Source organism: Lutra lutra, chromosome 7 (assembly GCF_902655055.1).
Source record: "Lutra lutra chromosome 7, mLutLut1.2, whole genome shotgun sequence".
Taxonomy (NCBI): domain Eukaryota; kingdom Metazoa; phylum Chordata; class Mammalia; order Carnivora; family Mustelidae; genus Lutra; species Lutra lutra.
Genome location: NC_062284.1, coordinates 16,972,888 through 16,992,391, shown reverse-complemented (window position 1 = coordinate 16,992,391; position 19,504 = coordinate 16,972,888). Strand labels below are relative to the sequence as shown.

The following is a 19,504-nucleotide window of genomic DNA, read 5'->3' as shown; positions in this document are numbered from 1 at the left end:
GGAAACCGCTCCTCGGTCACATTCAAGAAAACCACCAAGGAGACCTGGAATTGGTGCTGGTTTCTAGTCACTTACGTAGCAAACGAAACTAGAGAGACGTGCTCGGGAGGACACCGGGCAGGTGCGGATGGGTTTCCGCAGTGACCACTGGTCGCGGGTGTGTGCGGCACGTTCCGGGATGCAGATACCAGCCTGCAGACCCGTACGAGACTGGGCCCCGGCCCCCCACCCAATCCTTAGGAGCCTTTCGGACACGCCCCCCCTTACCCCCCCCAGCCCCAGCCTCCCGTGCCCCGCAGCCCAGCCCTGTGCACGCGCTTCGGCCGCTCCCCGCAGCCGCCCACGTGGTGGGGCACCGAGCCTCGTGAGGCCGCGAGGAGCGCCCAGGGCGGGCCGCGGGTCGTGGAGGCCCGGTCAGAGCGACCCAGCCTGGCAAGCCCCCTGCCCGGGCCCCCACATTTCCTCTCCCGGAGGGAGGCGACACTCCGTCGGCCGGCCTTCCCCGGCGCCAGCCGCGCCCCCTGGCGGCCGCCGCGGGGACGCGCCCTGGGCACGCGGGGCAGCCTGTCTGGGCCCCCCCTTCCCTGGTTCGGGGCCCTCGGCGGGCGGCGGGCGGTCTCCCCCTCGCGCCCCTGAGCCAAGCCACGCGGGCCGCGCCCTTCCCCTTCAGCTCCCCGCAAGCCCCAGAACTCCGGGCTCCCTGGTCGCGAGGCCGCGGCCGTCCCAGCCTTGCGTGAAAGTGCCTGCCTTAGTAGCTTGGGGGTCTCCTTTCTCCCAGGTGTGCCCCTCCCGCCACATTCGGGTTTTCCAGCACGCTGAGAAAAAAATGCCGCATGCACGCACTTATTTATTTATTTTGCAACAGCTGCAAGAAACAATGAAGCTTTTCAAGAACCGAGGAAACGCGCTTTCCAGCCGTGCTGTTGTTTTTCAATGAACCTCTCCGGCCCCGCACTGCCCGCTCACCCCGCCCCCTCCGCCCTCACCCCCTCCTCCCCGCTCTTCCCCTCTCCTCCCCTCTCCTCCCCAGCCTGCCCCTCCGCCGAGCCCCGGGCCGGCGCCGGGGGCATTGTTTTTGGAGTCTTGCGGGAGGGGAGGGCGCGTGCAGGGTGGCCGGCGCAGTGCGGGTGGGGGCGAGAGCGTGTGGGCGCGCGCGCGCGTGTGCCGGCGCGGGCGGGGGGGCGGGGGCGGTGCCTCGCAGCCTCGCACCCCACGCCCGGGCTCCGCTCCGCACGTCCCTGGAATCCCGGGCTCCGTCTCTTGGCGCGCGCCGGCCTGGGCCGGGCCCTCGGCGCGCCGCGGCTGCGGCTGTGGCCGCTCCAGTGTGCGCGCGGGCGCGTGTGCGCGGCTCCGAGAGCTCGCGCGCGCGCGCGAGCCCCCAGTGTGTGGCAGCGGCGGCGGCAGCGGCGCGGCGAGGCTGAGGCTCTTGTTTACCAGCATTAACTCTGCTGAGCGGAAAAAAAAAAAAAAAAAAAGGGAAAAAACCCGAGGAGGAGCGAGCGCACCAGGCGAACTCAAGAGAGGCGAGCGAGCGAGAGGGACGCCGCCAGCGAGCCTGCCCCCGGCGCGCCCGTGCCCGGCGCTTGCAGACCCTCGGCCCCGCTCCCCGGGCCCTCCACGCCCCTCCCGCGCGAGGGGAGCTCCACGGCGCGTTGCGCGCCTCGGCTTTGACCTTCAGCGAGCCGGAGCCCCCGCGCGCGGAGCCGGCGGCGGCGGGCGGGGGCCGGGCGGGGGCCGGCGCGGAGCCCGGGCGGCGCGGCGGGAGTGCTGAGCGCGGCGCGGCCGGCCCGCCGCTTTGTGTGTGTTCTGGATTTGGGAAGGAGCTCGCGGCGGCGGCGGCGGCGGCGCTGAGGGAGGAGGCGGCGGCGAGCGGAGCCCGGAGGAGGAGGAGGGGGAGCCGCTCATTCATTTTTACTCCGCATTTCTCCCCCTGGCCGGCCTCGCCCGAGCCCCGGACTTCGGGGCAATCTTGCGAACTGCGTCGCGCCCTCCAGCCGCGGAGGCTCGGGTGTCGGACAGCTTCCCCCTCTGCCTGGGGTCGCGTTTGTTTTTCTTCGCCGAGACGAATTTGGGCTTTGCCCCCTTTCTGTGCAGTTTTCCCCCCCTCCTGCCTCTCTGGGTTTGAAAATGGAGGCCGACGACGCCGACAGCCCGCCCCGGCGCGCCTCGGGTTCCCGACTCCGCCGAGCCCTGGGCCGAGGCTGCCGGCGCTGAGGGGCCGCCCCGCGCCGCCGCCCGCCTGCCCCGCGCACCCGGAGGGTCCCCGGCCGGCGCCGCCTTTGGAGTATTGTTTCCGTCGCCCTGTTTTCGGAGGCGGCGAAGACTGAGTTTGAGACTTTTTCTTTCCCGTTTTCTTTTTCTTTCTTGTTTCCTTTTTTTTTTTCCTTTTTCCTTTTTCCTTTTTTTTTTTTTTTTTTTTTTTTTTTGAGAGAAGGGAATTTCGTCCCAAATAAAAGGAATGAAGTCTGGCTCCGGAGGAGGGTCCCCGACCTCGCTGTGGGGGCTCCTGTTTTTCTCCGCCGCGCTCTCGCTCTGGCCGACGAGTGGAGAAAGTGAGTATGTGCCCGCCGCCCGCGGCCACTGCGGGAACTTTTCCTCCGAGGGGCTGCGCCCTGTTTGCGAAACCCGAGTTGCCATCGCCGCAGCTGTTGGGCCCCCGAGCTCGGGAGCGGCGGGGCGGGGTGCGGAGGGGCTCGACCGGAAGGCTGGAGCGGCCACGGGTCCCCGGCTCGGCGCACCCTCGTGCGGGAAGGGCCCCGGGGGCTTTCTCTTTCGCTGTCCCGAGAGTCCTGCCCCGCGGGCTGGTTGTCTCGGGCAGCGCTTGTTCCCCCGCGGCCGTGCCCGCTCTGGGATCCGTCGGGGAAGTTCGCGCCGGGCCGGGCCCCACCACCCACACCTCACCCCCCTCCCGGCGCGCGGGCCACTCCGCACAGAAAGCTGGCCCCCGCGCGGCGCGCAGACGGCGGTGACAGCTCCCGCGGCCGCGCGGGGCCCTGGCTGCTGGGGCAGATACGGTGCCTGGGGGGCGGGGATCGGGGAGCCCACCGGCGGTGGCGTTCCAGGGCGAGGCGCCCGGGGAGAGGCCTCGTAGCCCCAGGACACGTTTCCAAACCTCCCGGCGCGGCCTCGTGTCGCCAACGCGCTTGGCCCCTCGGGCGTTTGGGATCCTGGCCTTTCCCTTCCCGTCACTTTCGCCCGATCTTCGGCGGGTTACCTGCCCCCCGCCACCCCCCAGCTTGGGCTTCCCGCGGCTGTTCTGCTCTGGGGTTAGGGGAACGTTCCCGCTTAGCAGCCCCCGCCCCTGGAAAACTGCAAGGTCGGGGGCTCTACAGCAGTCAGGCTTTTCCCGGGAACGCGTCTGGGCCACTAGTTTAGAGGGTTCTGGGACTTTCTTCAACCCAGTTGCATTCCGCCTGTAGATGCCTCTCCTTCTGGCGGGGCTAGGGGGTGGTCGGGCAGCGTCCGACTGTGCAGGAGTAGGTGTGTGGTCCGAGTCGACGTGCATGTCCACACACGTGCTCGCAACGCGGGCTCTAGCTGTCGCCACACGGCCGCTCAGGGACACCTAGGCGCCTGGCCCTGGCGAGAGGTGTCGTGCGCCGGGGTTTGAGGAGCGCCAGGGTCTGCGGCAGCGGGGGCGGTGGGCGGGAGGGTGTTTTGTTTTGCGAGCGCAGAGCCCTCGCTTTGGGTTTGTGGCCGGAGTTGTGTGACTCTACCTCCCCCACATTCCGCACTCCCTTTGTACAAAGTTAATAAGCAATATCGCTCCGCGCTCGCTATCGCTTGCAATCTGATAGCTTTTGTTTTGGTAGCGTCGGGTAGGGGTAGGGAAGCGCGAGGACGGAGGGCGGGAGGATTTAGGGCCCCACGGTGTATGGAGGGAGGCGAGGGAGGGGGCTCACATCCTCAAAAAACCGAAGCATGCTTTACTGGCACATTCACGATGGTAGGGTAATTTGAACACGATTAAAGTTTAAATGCAGTCGGAGAACTGGGGCTGGGAACGGTGAGGGCGTGTTGGTGAGTAATGTTTGCCGAGGGTATGCAGGTGGTGCCAATTAACTTTGAAAAAAAATATCACGACTGAGCCTTGAGGAGTGGGGGGGTTGGGAATCGGGAGGCAGCGCGGGGGGGGGCGGTCTGGCCCCATCACAGGGGAGATTCGGAAAGACTGTTTGTGTAAACAAACCCTTCTTAAGTGTCTTGTAAGAAACGAGTTCATGATGGAGTAAGAGCAGATTTTTAAAGAATTAGTGTTTACTACACGGAGTAAGTCGTAGATTGAGGCCGGACCTTCCACAAATCTGAGCTCTCCTGCTCTTTGTTTTCCAAACTTCCAGCTCACTGGATTGGACGAAAGGTTTTCGGCTCCCTTCTAAGGATTACAGATGGTATGGGGAGGGAGGGGGGACGACAGAAGAGGGTTTCCTAACCTCTAAAAGTTAAAATGCAGTTTAGAAGACACAGGAGAGCCAATCCATTTTTTATGGCATGCTACTGAAGTGTGTTATGCCTCTAGTTTTATTATTTAACGTTAGTAAGTTCTGAAATTCACCGCGGTGGTGATGGCCTTGCTTCTTGAGGAAGGAGTCGGGCATTTTAAAATAGGATGGCTTGTTGTTTGGAGCGATCTTCATGAAAAATACTCTTTCTGAAAGGCAGCTCTTTCTTGAGAAAACAGGAGGAGAAGGGACATTTTTCATGATACCGAGAGACCAAAGTTTTTCTCAGGGATCCCTCCAAAATTGTTGGTTCCTGAAAAACTGACGGATGGCCAGAAGGCACCCTGACTCCTGATTTGGTTTGTGGAAGTCCTCACTCCCTGTCCGCTCCTTCCCACAGCTCTGAAGTTTTCAGGAGAAAACGATAAACTCAGTGTTAACATGTGTTTTTTCTTTGTTAGAAAAGTGCTAGAAGACTTAATTCTGATGGAAATAAACTACTGAATCCAATCAGAGATGGGTAATTCTTTTGGCTCTCTAGTATAGCGATAAAAATTGGGATGGGGTTGGTTCCTATTGTGTTGGCATATTTAAGGATTAGTGTTTACTCTTTGAATACTGAAACCTACAGCAGTAGGGTGATTTTCTTTTAAATCTTAGACTATGTAGAAGCTGTTGAGGCAGATGAACTCCTTCACATGTGTCTGTATCAGTATGTGAACAGAGCATCTAAATAAGGGGTTCATGGAAGTTATGAGTGATAGATCATCTGAGGGTTTCTCCTTCCTCTTCTTTTTCAAAACCCATACACACTTCAAACATACTGTGGCCATCTCATTAAAAGGACTCAGTCATCTTTCTGCCCCAGGCACAGCCATGTCCTATTGTCAGAGAAATATAGGTATTTGAAAGGTTGGTGTTTAAAGAAGTTGGCGTTTTATTACCAGAGGAAGAGCCCAGAATAAGAAGTTGGGAAAGAACCTAAATAGCAAATTATAGTTTAGACTCTCTAGAGGGAACTAGCAAGTAAATGGTACTTTTGAGGAGGGATGGGGTGTGGGTCAGGATTTGAAGTTTAAAAGGTTATATGTTTGATTTGTCAGAAGGATTAGAAAAATCCAGCCTTAAGAAGTATGCTAAGGTTGACTGGAAGAACCTTAAAAACAAAGTTCTGAGTGAAAGGCGTCAGTCACAAAAGACCACATATTGTATGATTCCATTTATATGAGGTCCAGAATAAGCAAATCCGTAGAGACTGAAAGCAGATTAGTGGTTGTGAAGGGGGTGGGGAGGAGGGAACAGGGAGTGACTGTTAATGGGTATGGGGTTTCTTTTGGGGGTGATGAAAATGTTCTAAAATTAGATTGTGGTGATGGCTGTACGACTCAGAAGGTACTAAAAACCATTGAATTGTATGCTTTAAATTAGTGACTTCTATGGCATGTGAATTACATCCCAGTAAACCTGTTGTGTTTTTTGTAAGAGCTATGTGAAGGTTGACAAGAATGCATTCTGTTCCTTTGAATGTAGAGATTAGATTAAAATTAGTAAATTTGTCCGGCAGGTTGGTGTCTGTCTCTTTTTTATTTGTGGAGTTCTTCAGATCCATGCCTATAAGCAAGCAGTACAACAAATTCAAGGTTGAGGTTCTGTGTTGAGCAGCAGGGATTCAACGTCACAGGAGAAATGGACAAGGGGGAAAAATATCTTGGTTCCACATAGCTCAAATTAAGGATTAGGGGTTGGATTAAAATAAAAAAAAACCAAAAACACCAATGCTAGTGAAGGTCAGATTTGTGACAGTAAAATCCTTCACTGCATCTGAAGTGAAGTTGGTTTTTCCAAGATCAAAGTTTAGGAGCCGAGTCTGGATGGGTTTTTGTTATTTCCAGTTTTCTTACATGTGTTTTCTAACAAAGAAATAATGTATGTTTTAAGGTGGGAAAGACTTTCCACTTTCTTTTTTGGACATCCCAGATTAACTACTCTGGTAGTAAAGACTGAGGATGAATGTGGTGGTTTTTTTCTTTGATGCTCATTTTATTTTTTTTTAAGAGCTCCAGAATCTGAGCAGGAAACACCATCTTTGTAAGAGATAGCGGTGGTTGCAGGCATACAGCAATTTTTTAAAATTTCAGATTTCTCATGGAACAAAAGGTTTACAAATATAGCAGAGGCATTTTTGTTTTTTAACTGTTATGCCTTTTTCCAGGTTTACCTTGGCCTTTTAACAGGAAAAGGCATAGAGAATAATTGTTGTTTACATTTGTTTTTGGTCTTTGTCTAAGGCTTAGTTTACTAATAAAAATGTTTCCTGTCCTTATTGTTGCAAGATCAGGGCCCTAATGAAAATCAGCTGTATCATTTTCACTTGTTGCCTTAGAGTTTTGCCAAGGGGAGACCCCAAGGGACAGTAGCTTCCTTTTAAGTCTGGCTTCATTTGTTTCGTGAGAATGTGCTGCGAGAAGCAGCTGAATCCAGCCAGCACTTATTGGGCACCTTCTGTATGAAAGCTGGACCCTGTGCTAGGCGGTGTGTAAGCAGAGAGGACTTTGCTTTTGTCCTTGGGGCATTTTATAAGCTCCTGCATGAAACAAAGTTGCTTGGATATTCAGATCTTTTTTAGACATGACACAGGATAGGCTGTTTTCAAATCAAATGGACAGCAAACAGCATTTTAAAGGCTCTTTAAAAACATTTCTATAGGCTTCAAATATGAAGTTAACCAGTGTTGCTTAATCTTCTCAAGGCCTGTATTGTACCATTTTTGCCACCTTACCATACTACCCCCTACTGCAGTGGCACAGCGGGCCATGACACAGGACACATTCACCCATCTTTGCTCAGCCTCTCTGCTTTTCGAGAACATTGGTTATGACAATCGTGATTAAAAGTATGGAGTGTTGCCTTTACCTTTTGCCAAAACTTTAGGAGTTACAGGTGTGTACATGAATGTTGCACAGCACGTTTTGGAAGATGAACTTAAGGAAGATGAAACTTACTTCAAAACCGTTCTGGATTTACACATTGCTTAGCTTTCTGGAAATTATCAGGACACTTTCTAAATTGTAAAGCTTTATGATATAAAAGAACTCGCTGTTTTTAAGGGTGTGAAGGGGTGAGAAGAGGATTGAGGAGGCAATTAAATCTTGAAAAAAATTTTTTTAATCCTAAAAAGTAGAAGCCATGTTTCTCTCTGGGTTGTGATTTATTGCGATTTGTTTTCAAAACTTATTAAAAAAAAAAAAATCCACGAAGGGGCATCTGTGCCGGCCGGCCAACTTGCTTTGAATAGCTTTTCTTAGCCAACCTGTGACCGGTGCTATCTGAGTCCAAGAGATGCCCTCCTCTCGATTGTGCTAAATAAATAATGGTTGCGCACACTCTTGGGATATTGTTTCTAGATTTCTCTGAGATGTTCAGCAGGAAAATTTTGAACACCCTAAAGACAACAAAGTGAATAATGAATGAAGCCCTCTGACCTCCCCACCCCCCCACCAACCCTTGAAAATATGGTGTTTGGCTTCAGATTATCAAGAGGAGGTTTTCCTGTTACTTGTAAAGATATGATCTGGCTTAAACTTGAGGTGGACGGGGTGTGGTATGTGCAACAGTCCTGATGTTTGTGCACATTGAGACTTGTTGACATTTGGGGAGCATAACTAATTTTCAGTATTTGGAAAGATTAAAACTCTGAGATATGTATTACCCTCCCCCTCCCACCTCCAAGGACTGGTAAAAAACTGATTTGTTCTGAGAAAAGGGCATATGTTTGGTATAAAATGATTAGTAAACAAAGGATCTTGAAAAACAAGTTAAGTTGTTATGGCGATAGATGCATATTCCCTTGGCAAGATGAAGTTTGTTTCTTTTGTTAAATTGCGATGGCCTTTTCTGGACTCAAAATAGTAACAATATCTTTGATTCTGAGACTTTTTTTTTTTTTAAGATTTATTTATTTGACAGAGAGAGAGATCACAAGTAGGCAGAGAGGCAGGCAGAGAGAGGGGGGAAGCAGGCTCCCCACTGAGCAGAGAGCCCGATATGATGCGGGGCTCGATCCCAGGACCCTGAGATCATGACCTGAGCCGAAGGCAGAGGCTTTAACCCACTGAGCCACCCAGGCGCCCCTGATTCTGAGACTTTTGAACTTCCGAAGACTAGATTGTTTTCAACTTTGAAAGCGTCCATTTTATTCATGTTGTGAAATCCCAGCTATCAGTTTTGAAGATTTCCTTACCTTTTTTTTTTCCAGTTATGCCAATTTCACTTATGGCTTATGAAGTGATTCATTTCAAAATCTTAAGGAAATATTGATATTTCTTGAATTGAGAAATAGTTTTTATTCCCCTTCCTCAGCTTTTTCAGTAAAAACATACAACACTTACGGGACTCAGGTCTTTAAGTTTAGAAATTCATTCTGATACCATAAAATATTTTACATACGCTTTTCAAGGTAGAGTCAAACCATAGAAATCACTTGCTGTGTTTATTTAGAACCCTGAAGAAACTAGTAAGCAAGGCTTTCATTTTCTTTTTTTTTTTTTTTTGCCCTGACTAAAAGAATTTTTTAACTTACAGGTTGCTATTCGGATCTTACTGGAACATAACAAAGTAGTTTCTTTTATGATGAGGGATGGATGCCTATGCTTATAGTAACTTTTAAAGTGTACTGTTGCTGTTATTTATGCCTGGGAAAAGTAAGTAGGGACGTGGGGACTGACTTTATTCTCTTTATCCTCTCTTTGGGTAGTGCTGGTGCTGGCTTACTGTGTAAGTTGCTGTGGATACATCTGTGGAGCTGAGTGACTTTGTCCACGTAGGGTGGCTGATGGTCTTGGTGCTCATACTTTCTTATTTGAAATAGTTTGGTGGCTTAGCCTCATGGGGATGCATATGACTAGTGCCACCAAATACTACTCTGAGAGCCATGCTTTTCTTAAATTGCTTACATTATAATAGTCTGGATTTAAAAAATATATATATATATTTAAAGACTTTAGAAGTATTCTATTCCTGTTCCAGAAGATTCTTGGTGGTGGGCAGGGGTGGGGGGGATGGTTGAGACTTTATTATTATTATTATTTTTTAAGATTTTATTTATTTACTTGACAGAGCACAAGTAGGCAGAGAGGCAGGCAGGGGGCTGGGAGAAGCAGGCCCCCTGCTGAGCAGAGAGCCCAATGTGGGCTCCATCCCAGGACCCTGAGATCATGACCTGAGCTGAAGGCAGCGGCTTAACCCACTAAGCCACCCAGGTGCCTCGAAACTTTATTCTTTTATCTCACTCCTCACTCTCTTAGCCCCCTTAACAAGACAGGCATCTACTTCAGTAATAATTATATAATAAAAATGCTGTTCAAAATTTTGTGTGTGTGTGTGTGTGTTTCCACCCATCCATTCAAATTCTGACAGCTTTAAATATGTTATTGTTTCTGTCTTGTATACTCTGTATGCCTACTATCATTTTAACCTGGCACTAACTTTCTTTAAACCGGCTTTGGGATTATTTGTCAGTTTGGTAATTCAGGTGTATGCATACTGCTGTTTAAATTACTCTTGACATGGAAGCACAAATATATTTTGACAGTCTTAAAGCATAAATGTTTTATAGAGCAGAACTTTTAAATTTTCCTGAGATATTTTGGATGCATACTTTCAGCTTGTCCTCTCCTGTAAAAATACAGTCAGTGGGTGGTTTGTCTCTCTCAAACTGATCATTGGAAATACATATTTGACTAAGCAAATGAGATAGCACCAATTTGGGTTAGGCAAATTTTAGTTAATAGCTCTAGTGAATAGTTAAGGAACAGAAGTCTGATGGTAATTAGGGAGAGATCAGTTTTTGCACAACCGTTTTTCCCAAATTTGAAGTATCTGAGAGACTTTTAATAACTTCCTGGAAAAAAGTAGGAATCCTAGAGAAAGCTAAGGTGTGAGGTCCATCAGCCACCTGGCAAACAGGTCTCTAAATCATTAGCTTTATTTAGATTCTAAAATCATCAGATGGGTTCAGATTTATCTGTGTTGTCTTGAATTTATTCTCTGCCTCTTTTTTTCCTGGGTCTCGTAATTGTGGGATAATATACAAGCTCACACACGCAGGATTTGAAAGAGAAGCACAGAGGGCCATGAAAACAAATGAACAAAGAGACCAGTGACAGAGGAAGAGCCTCTGTTCAGCGTTCCTTTGCTCTGTTGTCTGATTTCTGTGGATAATGAGTAAACGGCATATGTTAGGTCGCAACATGGTATCGTTTGGTTACAGGAAATTCATTTGATATCATCGCTTTACATGGTTGGGAGATAGATTTGGGATTTGCTTTCTAACATGCACCTCAGTAAGATTTCCAACAACGGATGTCGGATCGGGATGGAATGTCTAGTTAAATTTTAGTTCGACAACCCATTCTTTTCTGGGGAGACTGGTTAATTGACTGTTTCCTTTCTGCCTCACTGAGTCCTTGAAATCATTCAGATTTGCTCCTGATTCTGGCTCCACTCTGGTCCAGGCCAGGCCTGCGTCATCTCTCCGAGGAGATGCTCAGGGGGCCTCTGAGCTGTTTTGGCCACTTTGACTCCTGGGCTCTCTCCCTGGTTTGATGGATTGGCCAACCTCAAATCTTCTGCATGTGCCTTTTGTGGTGCTGCATTGTGGTTCAAGAATCAAGTGCAGGGCTCCTCATACTGGGCTGTGATACATCCTTAGACTCTACTGTAGGGATCCTATGTTAATTCCCAGCACTCCCCAGCACCCACGCTTCAGCTCTGTGGTTAACGAACAGTGCCATTCCCATCTGGGTGGTTTTGTTCCTGCTGTGTTCATGGTCTGGAATGTTTTTCCTTTTTTGTTGCTCTGCTATCCCCCCTCCTCCCCATACTGAAGAGTGGGAGGGGCTTTAGAGCACAGCAGAGTCACCTGGTCCTGGTTTCTCCTTTGCTGCCAGTTAGGTATTTGGCCCTGAACAAGTTACTTTTTTCTGAGTCTCAACAGAAATGTAGACACTTAAAATAATTGGGGAGGTTTTCTCCTTTTCTCATTAAACAACAACATAAAAACATTTTCTAATATATATGGAAACCTAAAGTCAGAAAAATTGGGGGGATGGAGTTTTTTATTTTTAGAAACTTCTAGGTTTCAGATCTCTAAAGTAGGGACAGGATGGTAGCAATCTAAAGAGCTTGCGAGCATGTGGGGGGAGCGTGTAGGGAGAGGGAGAAGCAGACTCCCCACAGAGCAGGGAGCCCAACATGGGGCTTGATCCCAGGACCCCGGAATCATGATTTGAGCCGAAGGCAGACACTTAACCAACTGAGCCACCCAGGCGCCCCATGGGTGTTAGCTATCTAAAGGTGGAATTAATTTCCCCTAATACCTTTCTGTGGTTTTGATAGGTCTGAGATGATGTCTTTTCATTTCTAACTCAGAGTCCGCTTCTTTCACGAAGCTTTCCAGATTACTGTCACTTCTGTAGACCTAACTCTCCCCTTACTCCTTTTGAGTTCATAACCACTACCATGCTGGTTAACAGTGGTGATTTGTGTTGTCTTGTACCTGAGCTGTGGTCATTGTATGAGGCTGTAGGGAGCAGGGGAGCCAGTGAGCCTGCATGAAATCTCAGCTCCTCAGTAGCTAAGATCCCAGGCCAATTCCTTAATTTTCCTGTGTCTCAGTTTCCTTGTCTGTGAAACAGTCATTTTAGTAGAACCTACTTACTAAATTTTTTTAATTAATTAATTTATTTGACAGGCAGAGATCACAAGTAAGCAGAGAGGCAGGGAGAGAGAGTGAGGAGGAAGCAGGCTCCCCGCCGAACAGAGAGCCTGACGCGGGGCTCGATCCCAGGACCCCGGGACCATGACCCGAGCCGAAGGCAGAGGCCTTAACCCACCGAGCCACCCAGGCGCCCCAACTTACTTCATTTTTTATAAAAATTAAGTGACCTGCATCAAGGACTTAGAACAGAGGCTGACATGTACTCAGTCCCTCAAACTTCAGCTTGTTACTGCTCTTTTGGATGGGACATTCTTAAACACGGGGGTTGTTTGGATAGTGCCGGAAATATAGGACACACTAGATACCGGACTGCCCTTATCATTTATATGTGATGGATATAAAGCCTGACCTAGAGTAGGGGCTTAATAAATGTTCTACAATAAAACTTAATTTTGTTAAAGTGCTTGACAAGATGCATTTGGCTCATTAAAGCTCAGTGGTACGATTTACCTTTTTTCAGCAAACGGTGCTAAACCGCTGTAGTTCACCTTTGACTTCAAGGATCTTTTCATTATGCTTTCCCCGGTCATTCTGCCAGTTGTCCATTTCTACCAGTGCCTTTGAAGTGTCCCGTGTGTGTTTTGCCCACCTCACTAATGCATAGGCGACACCTAGTGGTCAGAAAGGAAATTCAGCCTGTTTGGTGGCTGATTTAAGCGCCTGTGGCCCCAAGGATGGAGATAGCAATCGCCTCCTCCCTCCAGACACCACCCCCATCATCCCCCATCCCTTAGATTTCGCCTTCTGGCTTGGTTCCTGGGAATCGATTGTAGGAAAATGTGGGGACTGCAGGCTTCTCTAGAAACCACTGGGATCTGGTTTTGGACTAAGATTGCCGAATGGTGTCAGCTGACTCCTTTAAGAATGAGCTACAAGGGGCGCCTGGGTGGCTCAGTGGGTTAAGCCGCTGCCTTCAGCTCAGGTCATGATCTCAGGGTCCTGGGATCGAGTCCCGCATCGGGCTCTCTGCTCAGCAGGGAGCCTGCTTCCCTTCCTCTCTCTCTGCCTGCCTCTCTGCCTACTTGTGATCTCTGTCTGTCAAATAAATAAATAAAATCTTAAAAAAAAAAAAAAAGAATGAGCTACAATTAGGGCCTTCCTAAGTGATGGAAACAATTTTGGCAGAATTGTTGTATCTAGCGTACATTTCACAATTCAGGATTGAAGATGTTTCTACAGGACTTTAATAAATAAAAAGTTCTAAAATATTTCTTTCGTGATTAGAGGGTTAAAAAAAAAACCCTACTAATGCGTTTGGAAAAATAAAACAAGATTTACTTCCCAGTTGTGCTATTGAAATATGTGGTAACACTTTAATTATCATTCTTACAGGTGTTGCCTTGGGCAATTTTAAGTCTGTTAGGATGTTCACCAGTCAGAATTCCTAATGGAGAACAGACACTTGGTCACCGGTGTTAGGTCTTACATCATATATAGTTTGTTAGGTATTTTTCTGTATTTGGTTTCATGCTTTTGGGGTATTTTGAGAATCCACTTTCTCACTTCTTTAGTTGAGACGACACTTAGTATATACGTGGTTATTCCCCCTTTACACCTTGAACGTTTTAGATGTGTTTCCCCATGATTGCTTTTTATTATTTTTAATTTGGAAATCATTTCCTGGGCTCTCAGAGAGGACTGCCATGTGCCATTGTCTCAGAAGTTTCATGTTTCCAACCACTCCTTCAGCTCTTTTTCAAATAGGCTGTACACATTGAGGTCTCTTTGCCTTGGCAGGTGGAATCCCCTTTGCTTAAAACAACTATGTTACCAATTTGCCCTCTGGAAAACTTTGTGAAGCACTAGCTACAGTTTCACCTTCTCTGATGGCCTGGATTGTGCATGCCAGGGGGTCCTGTGAGACTGTAGCTCTGTTAGCACATGGACCCCATACTGTTTCTCCCAGTGGCTGGGGATGGGAAAGATGGTATCTTGGTCATCTTTGAATTCCTGGAAATGGCCCAGTGCCTGGCACATAGGAAGACCTCAAACAGAAGACTTCTTAGGAGGGTAAACCCCCACCCACCTCCCCTTCTCATTCACTTGGAAGGACTCTTTTACAACAAATTTATTGTCGTCTTTTCATTATAGCTCTGCCAGCAGAAACATTTTATCGTGCTAGTCCCTACTATGTAGAACTTGAAAGCAATGAAATTATCTTTAAAATCATTCTTTCAGGGCACCTGGCTGGCTCACTCAGTTGAGCATCCAACTCTTGGTTTCGGCTCAGGTCATGATCTCAGGGGGGTGAGATCGAGCCCCACATCAGGCTCTGCACTCAGCACAGAGTCTGCTTGAGATTGGCTCTCCCTCTCCCTCCTGCTCACCCACTTTCTCTCTCAAATAAAAATAACTGAATCTTAATAAAATCTTTCTTTCATCAGGCTTTTTGCACACTGAGGTGAACAAAAATCTTAAAACTCCTGGAAAGGCTATTTGCGAGTCCAGCCCTGTGGCAAGGCTGCCCCATCCCTGTGGAGGGATGCCTTGTTCCCTGAGTTCCCTGCACATAGGATTTAGTGAATCATTCATCGCCACCAGTTGCTGGTAGTGGGCCACCCTGGTGGTGCCGGGTGCCTGACTGAGGGCAGGCAGTCCGGCTGGGCTCAGCGGTGTTGTGGTCCGGGCCTGGCCTGATGTGGAAGACGTGGGTGGAGTCTTGGGCCACCTCTGCAGCTGCTTGCTCTCGCTCTCCTGAATCACAGGGCAGGCAGGGGGCAATTCTCATGACCTTTCTAGCCTTCAGATCCCAAGACACAAGGGAGAAAGAGCTGGAGTTCTTTGGAAGGTCTGGTTGGAACCAGCAGAAATATTGCGAACAGATATTTGCTTCCGTTTCTTACATTGATTTCTTGGCGAGGCCAGTAAGCTTTTGCCTTGGATCCGGATGGGGACGGCAGCTGATCGTAAAGGCCCCTCATTCCTCGAGGGCCCCCTCTCCTTTTGGGCTTTTGGCCAAGGCCTTTGACTGACCCCACTGTGGGACCAGTGAAGGTGCAGTCAGCTCCCTGACCCCCGGCCCCGGAAGTTTCCTTGTCTAGGATGGCATGAAGAGGACTCCTGAAACTAATTAACACCTGAGAAATTATCCTTAACAGCTTCATGCTCCCGAGGAGACCGGTGAGGCGGGATATTTCTTACGGAAAATGTAAACATAATCATTTGAACCTGGCATGTTAATTTCGAGCATACCTTGTTAAAAAAAAAAAAGTGTCTTGTAAAATTGCCATGTGAATGTTCAACAGCGTGAATGTGAGCTCAGCTGGACAAGCTGGTACAGCGCCTGCCTTTCATCTGCCCGTGTCAGTGGGGTTTGTGTGTCCGGAGCACTGCCTTTGAAGCCCCGTCTCCTGACACACCTCGCTGCTTCTCTCTCTCTGATGCAGGGAGGTATCTGGGGAAGGGAGCTACGGGCGTCTGTGTTCGCCTCTGTAGCTTGGGACGTTTGGGATGCTATGAGGATTAGCACTAATGTAGCTGAGATGCCCAGCAGAACCAGCAGGTCGAAAACATCCAACAAAGGCATGTTTTTATCTGTCATTTCTATATGCCATGGCGGCCCCCGCTGGCCTTTCTCTGGGGCTCCCGAGTGCCCCAGGCACTGTTACTCAAGGCTGGACCTCCTTTCCCTTCTGTCCCGTCAGTTTTTTTTTTTTTTAAGATTTTATTTATTTATTTGACAGAAACAGAGATTACAAGTAGGCAGAGAGGCAGACAGAGAGAGAAGGGGAAGCAGACTCCCTGCTGAGCAGAGAGCTTGATGCGGGGCTCGATCCCAGGACCCTGAGATCATGACCTGAGCCGAAGGCAGAGGCTTAACCCACTGAGCTACCCAGGCGCCCCCCTGTGCAGTTTTTAACTCATTAAGTTTGAGCCTCAGCTCAGCCTCTATAACCACTAACAGGCTGCATCTCTGAGCCACAAGAGAAGTTGTCTTTAAGTCAATCCAACTGGCTCCGATGGATCCTTACATTCAAGGTTATGTTCCATCTAAAGAGGCGGGCGGCGGGGGGAGAGGGGGCGCTCCGATATGGCTCAGTGGGTTAAGCACGTGGTTCTTGGCTTCAGCTCAGGTCATGATCTCAGGGTCATGGGACTGAGCCCTGCACTGGGCTCCACTCTCAGTGTGGACTCTGTTCCTCCCCCTGCACCCGCTTGCGTGTGCTCTCAAATAAATCTTTAACAAAGAAAAAGAAGAGAGGTACAAGGTGGGCTGTGGGGAGGTTACAAAGCCCTGTTTTTTGACATCAAGGCCTCCAATGACCTCAGCTTCTCTGAGAGCATATGGAAAATGTGTACTACTTTCTCTCTCCTCAAGGGCTTACTCTCCAGTTAGGGACCATCAGATTCTGGTGAACGGTCCCAGGCACATGTGTTCACTGCTTAATTATGGCAGCTGATGAAGGCCGTGGAGAAGTGTGTGAGCTGTAGGGGTGGGGTCGTTGAGCTGCTGAGGAACCTGAGAGGGCTTCAGGGAGTCTGACTCAGGGTTCCAGGGGATAGCACCCTAGGAGGGTAGGGCCTGTGGGGGCTGTGGTGGCGGTGCACGCTGAGGGGGTGGACCTGGTCCTTAGAACCACGGGCACCTGAGAAGGGACTCAGTGATGGGTAGAGAGTGGGCAACTTTGAAACCTTTTGAGCAGTGGAGCGGACTGGTGGAAGGGTGCTGGGGAGGCTGCTCTGGCCTCTTGATGGGGTCAGGGTTGGTGGGGACCAGTGAAGGTGTAGATGAGGGAGACCCCAGAAGAAGCAGCCTCTAGTGAGGGAGACCCCCAGAGGAGCAGCCTCTAGTGAGGGAGACCCCCGGAGGAGCAGCCTCCAGTGAAGGAAGACCCCCTGGAGGAGCACCCTCCAGTGAGGCAGTTGACACAGCTGAGCCCTTTGGAAACTGCCTCCCTGGACTTCAGAAAAGCTCCCATGGAGGAGCCCTTACCTTCATCAGGGGCCTCAGGGGTACCTGGTAAGGTCAAGGACCAGTGCTGCAACTGTGAGAGTCCTACCAGACTCCTCTCAAAGGGAAACCTTTCCAGGTTACCCCTCTCATGTTCACCACCAAGGACCCTGCTTTCTGACTTTCTAAGGGAAGCCAGGTGAGAGAGGGCCCTCGTCCCCATCTGCGCTGGGTCGGGTAGACCTGAGACAGGGAGGGCCTCTACCCCCCCCCCCCGTACCCGCCCACCTGCCCTCACTCCGACCCCCCTGCAGTGCTGGCAGATCTTGCGGGTCTGTTTCCAACCCCCACTGCCCAGGCTGAGAGGAAAGAGGAATGATTTGTTGATTTGTTTGAAGGAGGATGCCAACTTTGCATCCAGGTCTGGGCTTTGCTACTGGTGCTTTTTAACTCCTATTGAATTATGTTTTTAACTCGACTGGGCACATTGTAGTTCTCGATGAGAAGCAACCGCCAGCCCTTAGCCCACACTTGGTGCGTGGAGACTCGTGCTGCTTGTTCTACGGCCGAAACTGTTTTCACCGGACAAATACCATGGCAAAATGCAGTAAAGCAAGAGGCTTCCTGGGAGGATGACATCATGTGGCCCGGGGGATTGTGCGTTACTTTTCTGCTATCAGGATAGTGAATTCTGAATTTTAAATCATCTTCTGCCTGTTTGAGCAAGTAGAGCCAAGTATCCTAACTGGTCTGTGTTTTCTTCATCTGGAAAGCGGGCCTTCTGCCATCTCCCAGATGCTGTCTGCCTCAGTCGTGCTGGATAGTCTAGGTTCCATTTCGAGTTTTGAACTAGAGCCCGGAACCTCTCCAAAGGAGTCTACAGCTGTGCTGTTCCTGGGACACCTGGTTTGCCATCTCTGCCTCAGCTTTCTCATCTGTAAAATGGGAGATGATAAGGAGGCCCATCTCAGAGGATGGTTACAAGTGTTCATAAATGAATACACATCAGTCCCTTAGAACGGCGTGTCTACCGTGACCATTAGGAGTTACTGTCATTAAGGATGGAGGATTTACACATTAGATGTTGTTTACTCAAAATCGATGCCTTCCTGGGTGTGTCTGATTTCTGTGTTTTGCTCTTAACTGTTTGCCTTTTCTGACCTTCACATTAGTTTTGTTACATCTAGAGGCGTTTCAGAAGTATGCTGTCTAGCCTCTCTGTCTCTGGGAAATGTGCCTCCCTCCCTTGAGTTTCTCGCCCTTCCTGGTAACCCTCTGCTTCTGTGGAAGGTCATGAAACATTCTCCTCCAGGAGAGGGATAATTTGGATCCCCCAAAAGCTCATGTGTTGGGCCTAATGACAGAAACGAGTCATTCACATGGTAGTATGAATGGTGTACTTCCCAGCACTCTCCCTGCCTCAGGGAGAGCCAGGTAACTAGGGGGCCAGTGGCCCTCTAGGAAAGAACCAGATCTGCCTGGTCAAGGGCATGAGTAGTTGGGGCCAGGAGTGCCATCCCCAGGCAAAATTTAGGACACGGGGTCTGAAAAGCATGATTGTACATATCCAGAAAAATGAATTAAAATATTTTAGATTGAAAGTGGAGAAAATTGAGAATCTGTGCTCCTTATTGGTCGAAGGCTGCTTGCAGAGATGGGAGTCCCCAGAGTCTGGGGCCGGGGACTTCCAGAGGAAGCTTTAGTCAGGGGGTGGGAAGCCAGCTGCAGAAATGGCACCTGGTGGGGCACCTGGGTGGCTTAGTTGGTTAAGCATCCAGCTCTTGATTTCAGCTCAGGTCATAATCTCAGGTCTCAGATCGAGCCCTGTGTCGGGCTCCATGTTGAGCATGGAGTCTGCTTAAGATTCTCTCTTTCCCTTTGTCCCTCCTCCTGCTCACTTGCTCATGTGCTCTCTCTCTCTTAAAAAAAAAAAAAGAAAAAGAGAAAAAGAAAAAGAAAAAGAATAAAGAGAAGAAATGGCCCCCGGCTAGTAAATGTTTTGCTGGAGAACCTTCCTCTGGGACAGTGAGAAGGAGCTGCCCTCTTGCTCCACATCCTTGGGTCATACAGGGTCTCCACTTCCCAGGATTGGGATTAAGGCATAGTCTTCTTTCAAGAGTTCATTAGGTGGGTTTGGGTGGTCTTGCTAGGGGGGCATCACCTAATGGTGATATTTCCAAGGGAAATGTATTGTGAATCCAAACCACTTAATCAACCTTATGAACTCAAGGTAAGTGATGGTGCTTTTCTTTTGTGAGAAGAGCTCTCTGGGGAGGAGCAGTTAATTCCTTTGGTTTAAAACTTACTTCTTATAAGCACATGAAAAGATGCTCAACATTACTTCGTCATTAGGGAAATGCAAATCAAAGCCTCAATGAAAGACCACTTCACACC

At 49.5% G+C, this 19,504-nt stretch overlaps 1 protein-coding gene across 1 annotated transcript in view; it reads left to right on the top strand.

Moving 5' to 3' along the window:
- The first annotated feature begins 1,290 nt into the window (after window positions 1-1,290).
- The window catches only part of IGF1R (insulin like growth factor 1 receptor), a 302,105-nt gene continuing 283,891 nt past the window's right edge, over window positions 1,291-19,504 (top strand). The window contains exon 1 of the mRNA XM_047738742.1: window positions 1,291-2,552. Within this exon, the coding sequence (XP_047594698.1) occupies window positions 2,459-2,552 (94 nt within the window). The 5' untranslated portion in view covers window positions 1,291-2,458. The remainder of the gene's footprint in view (window positions 2,553-19,504) is intronic.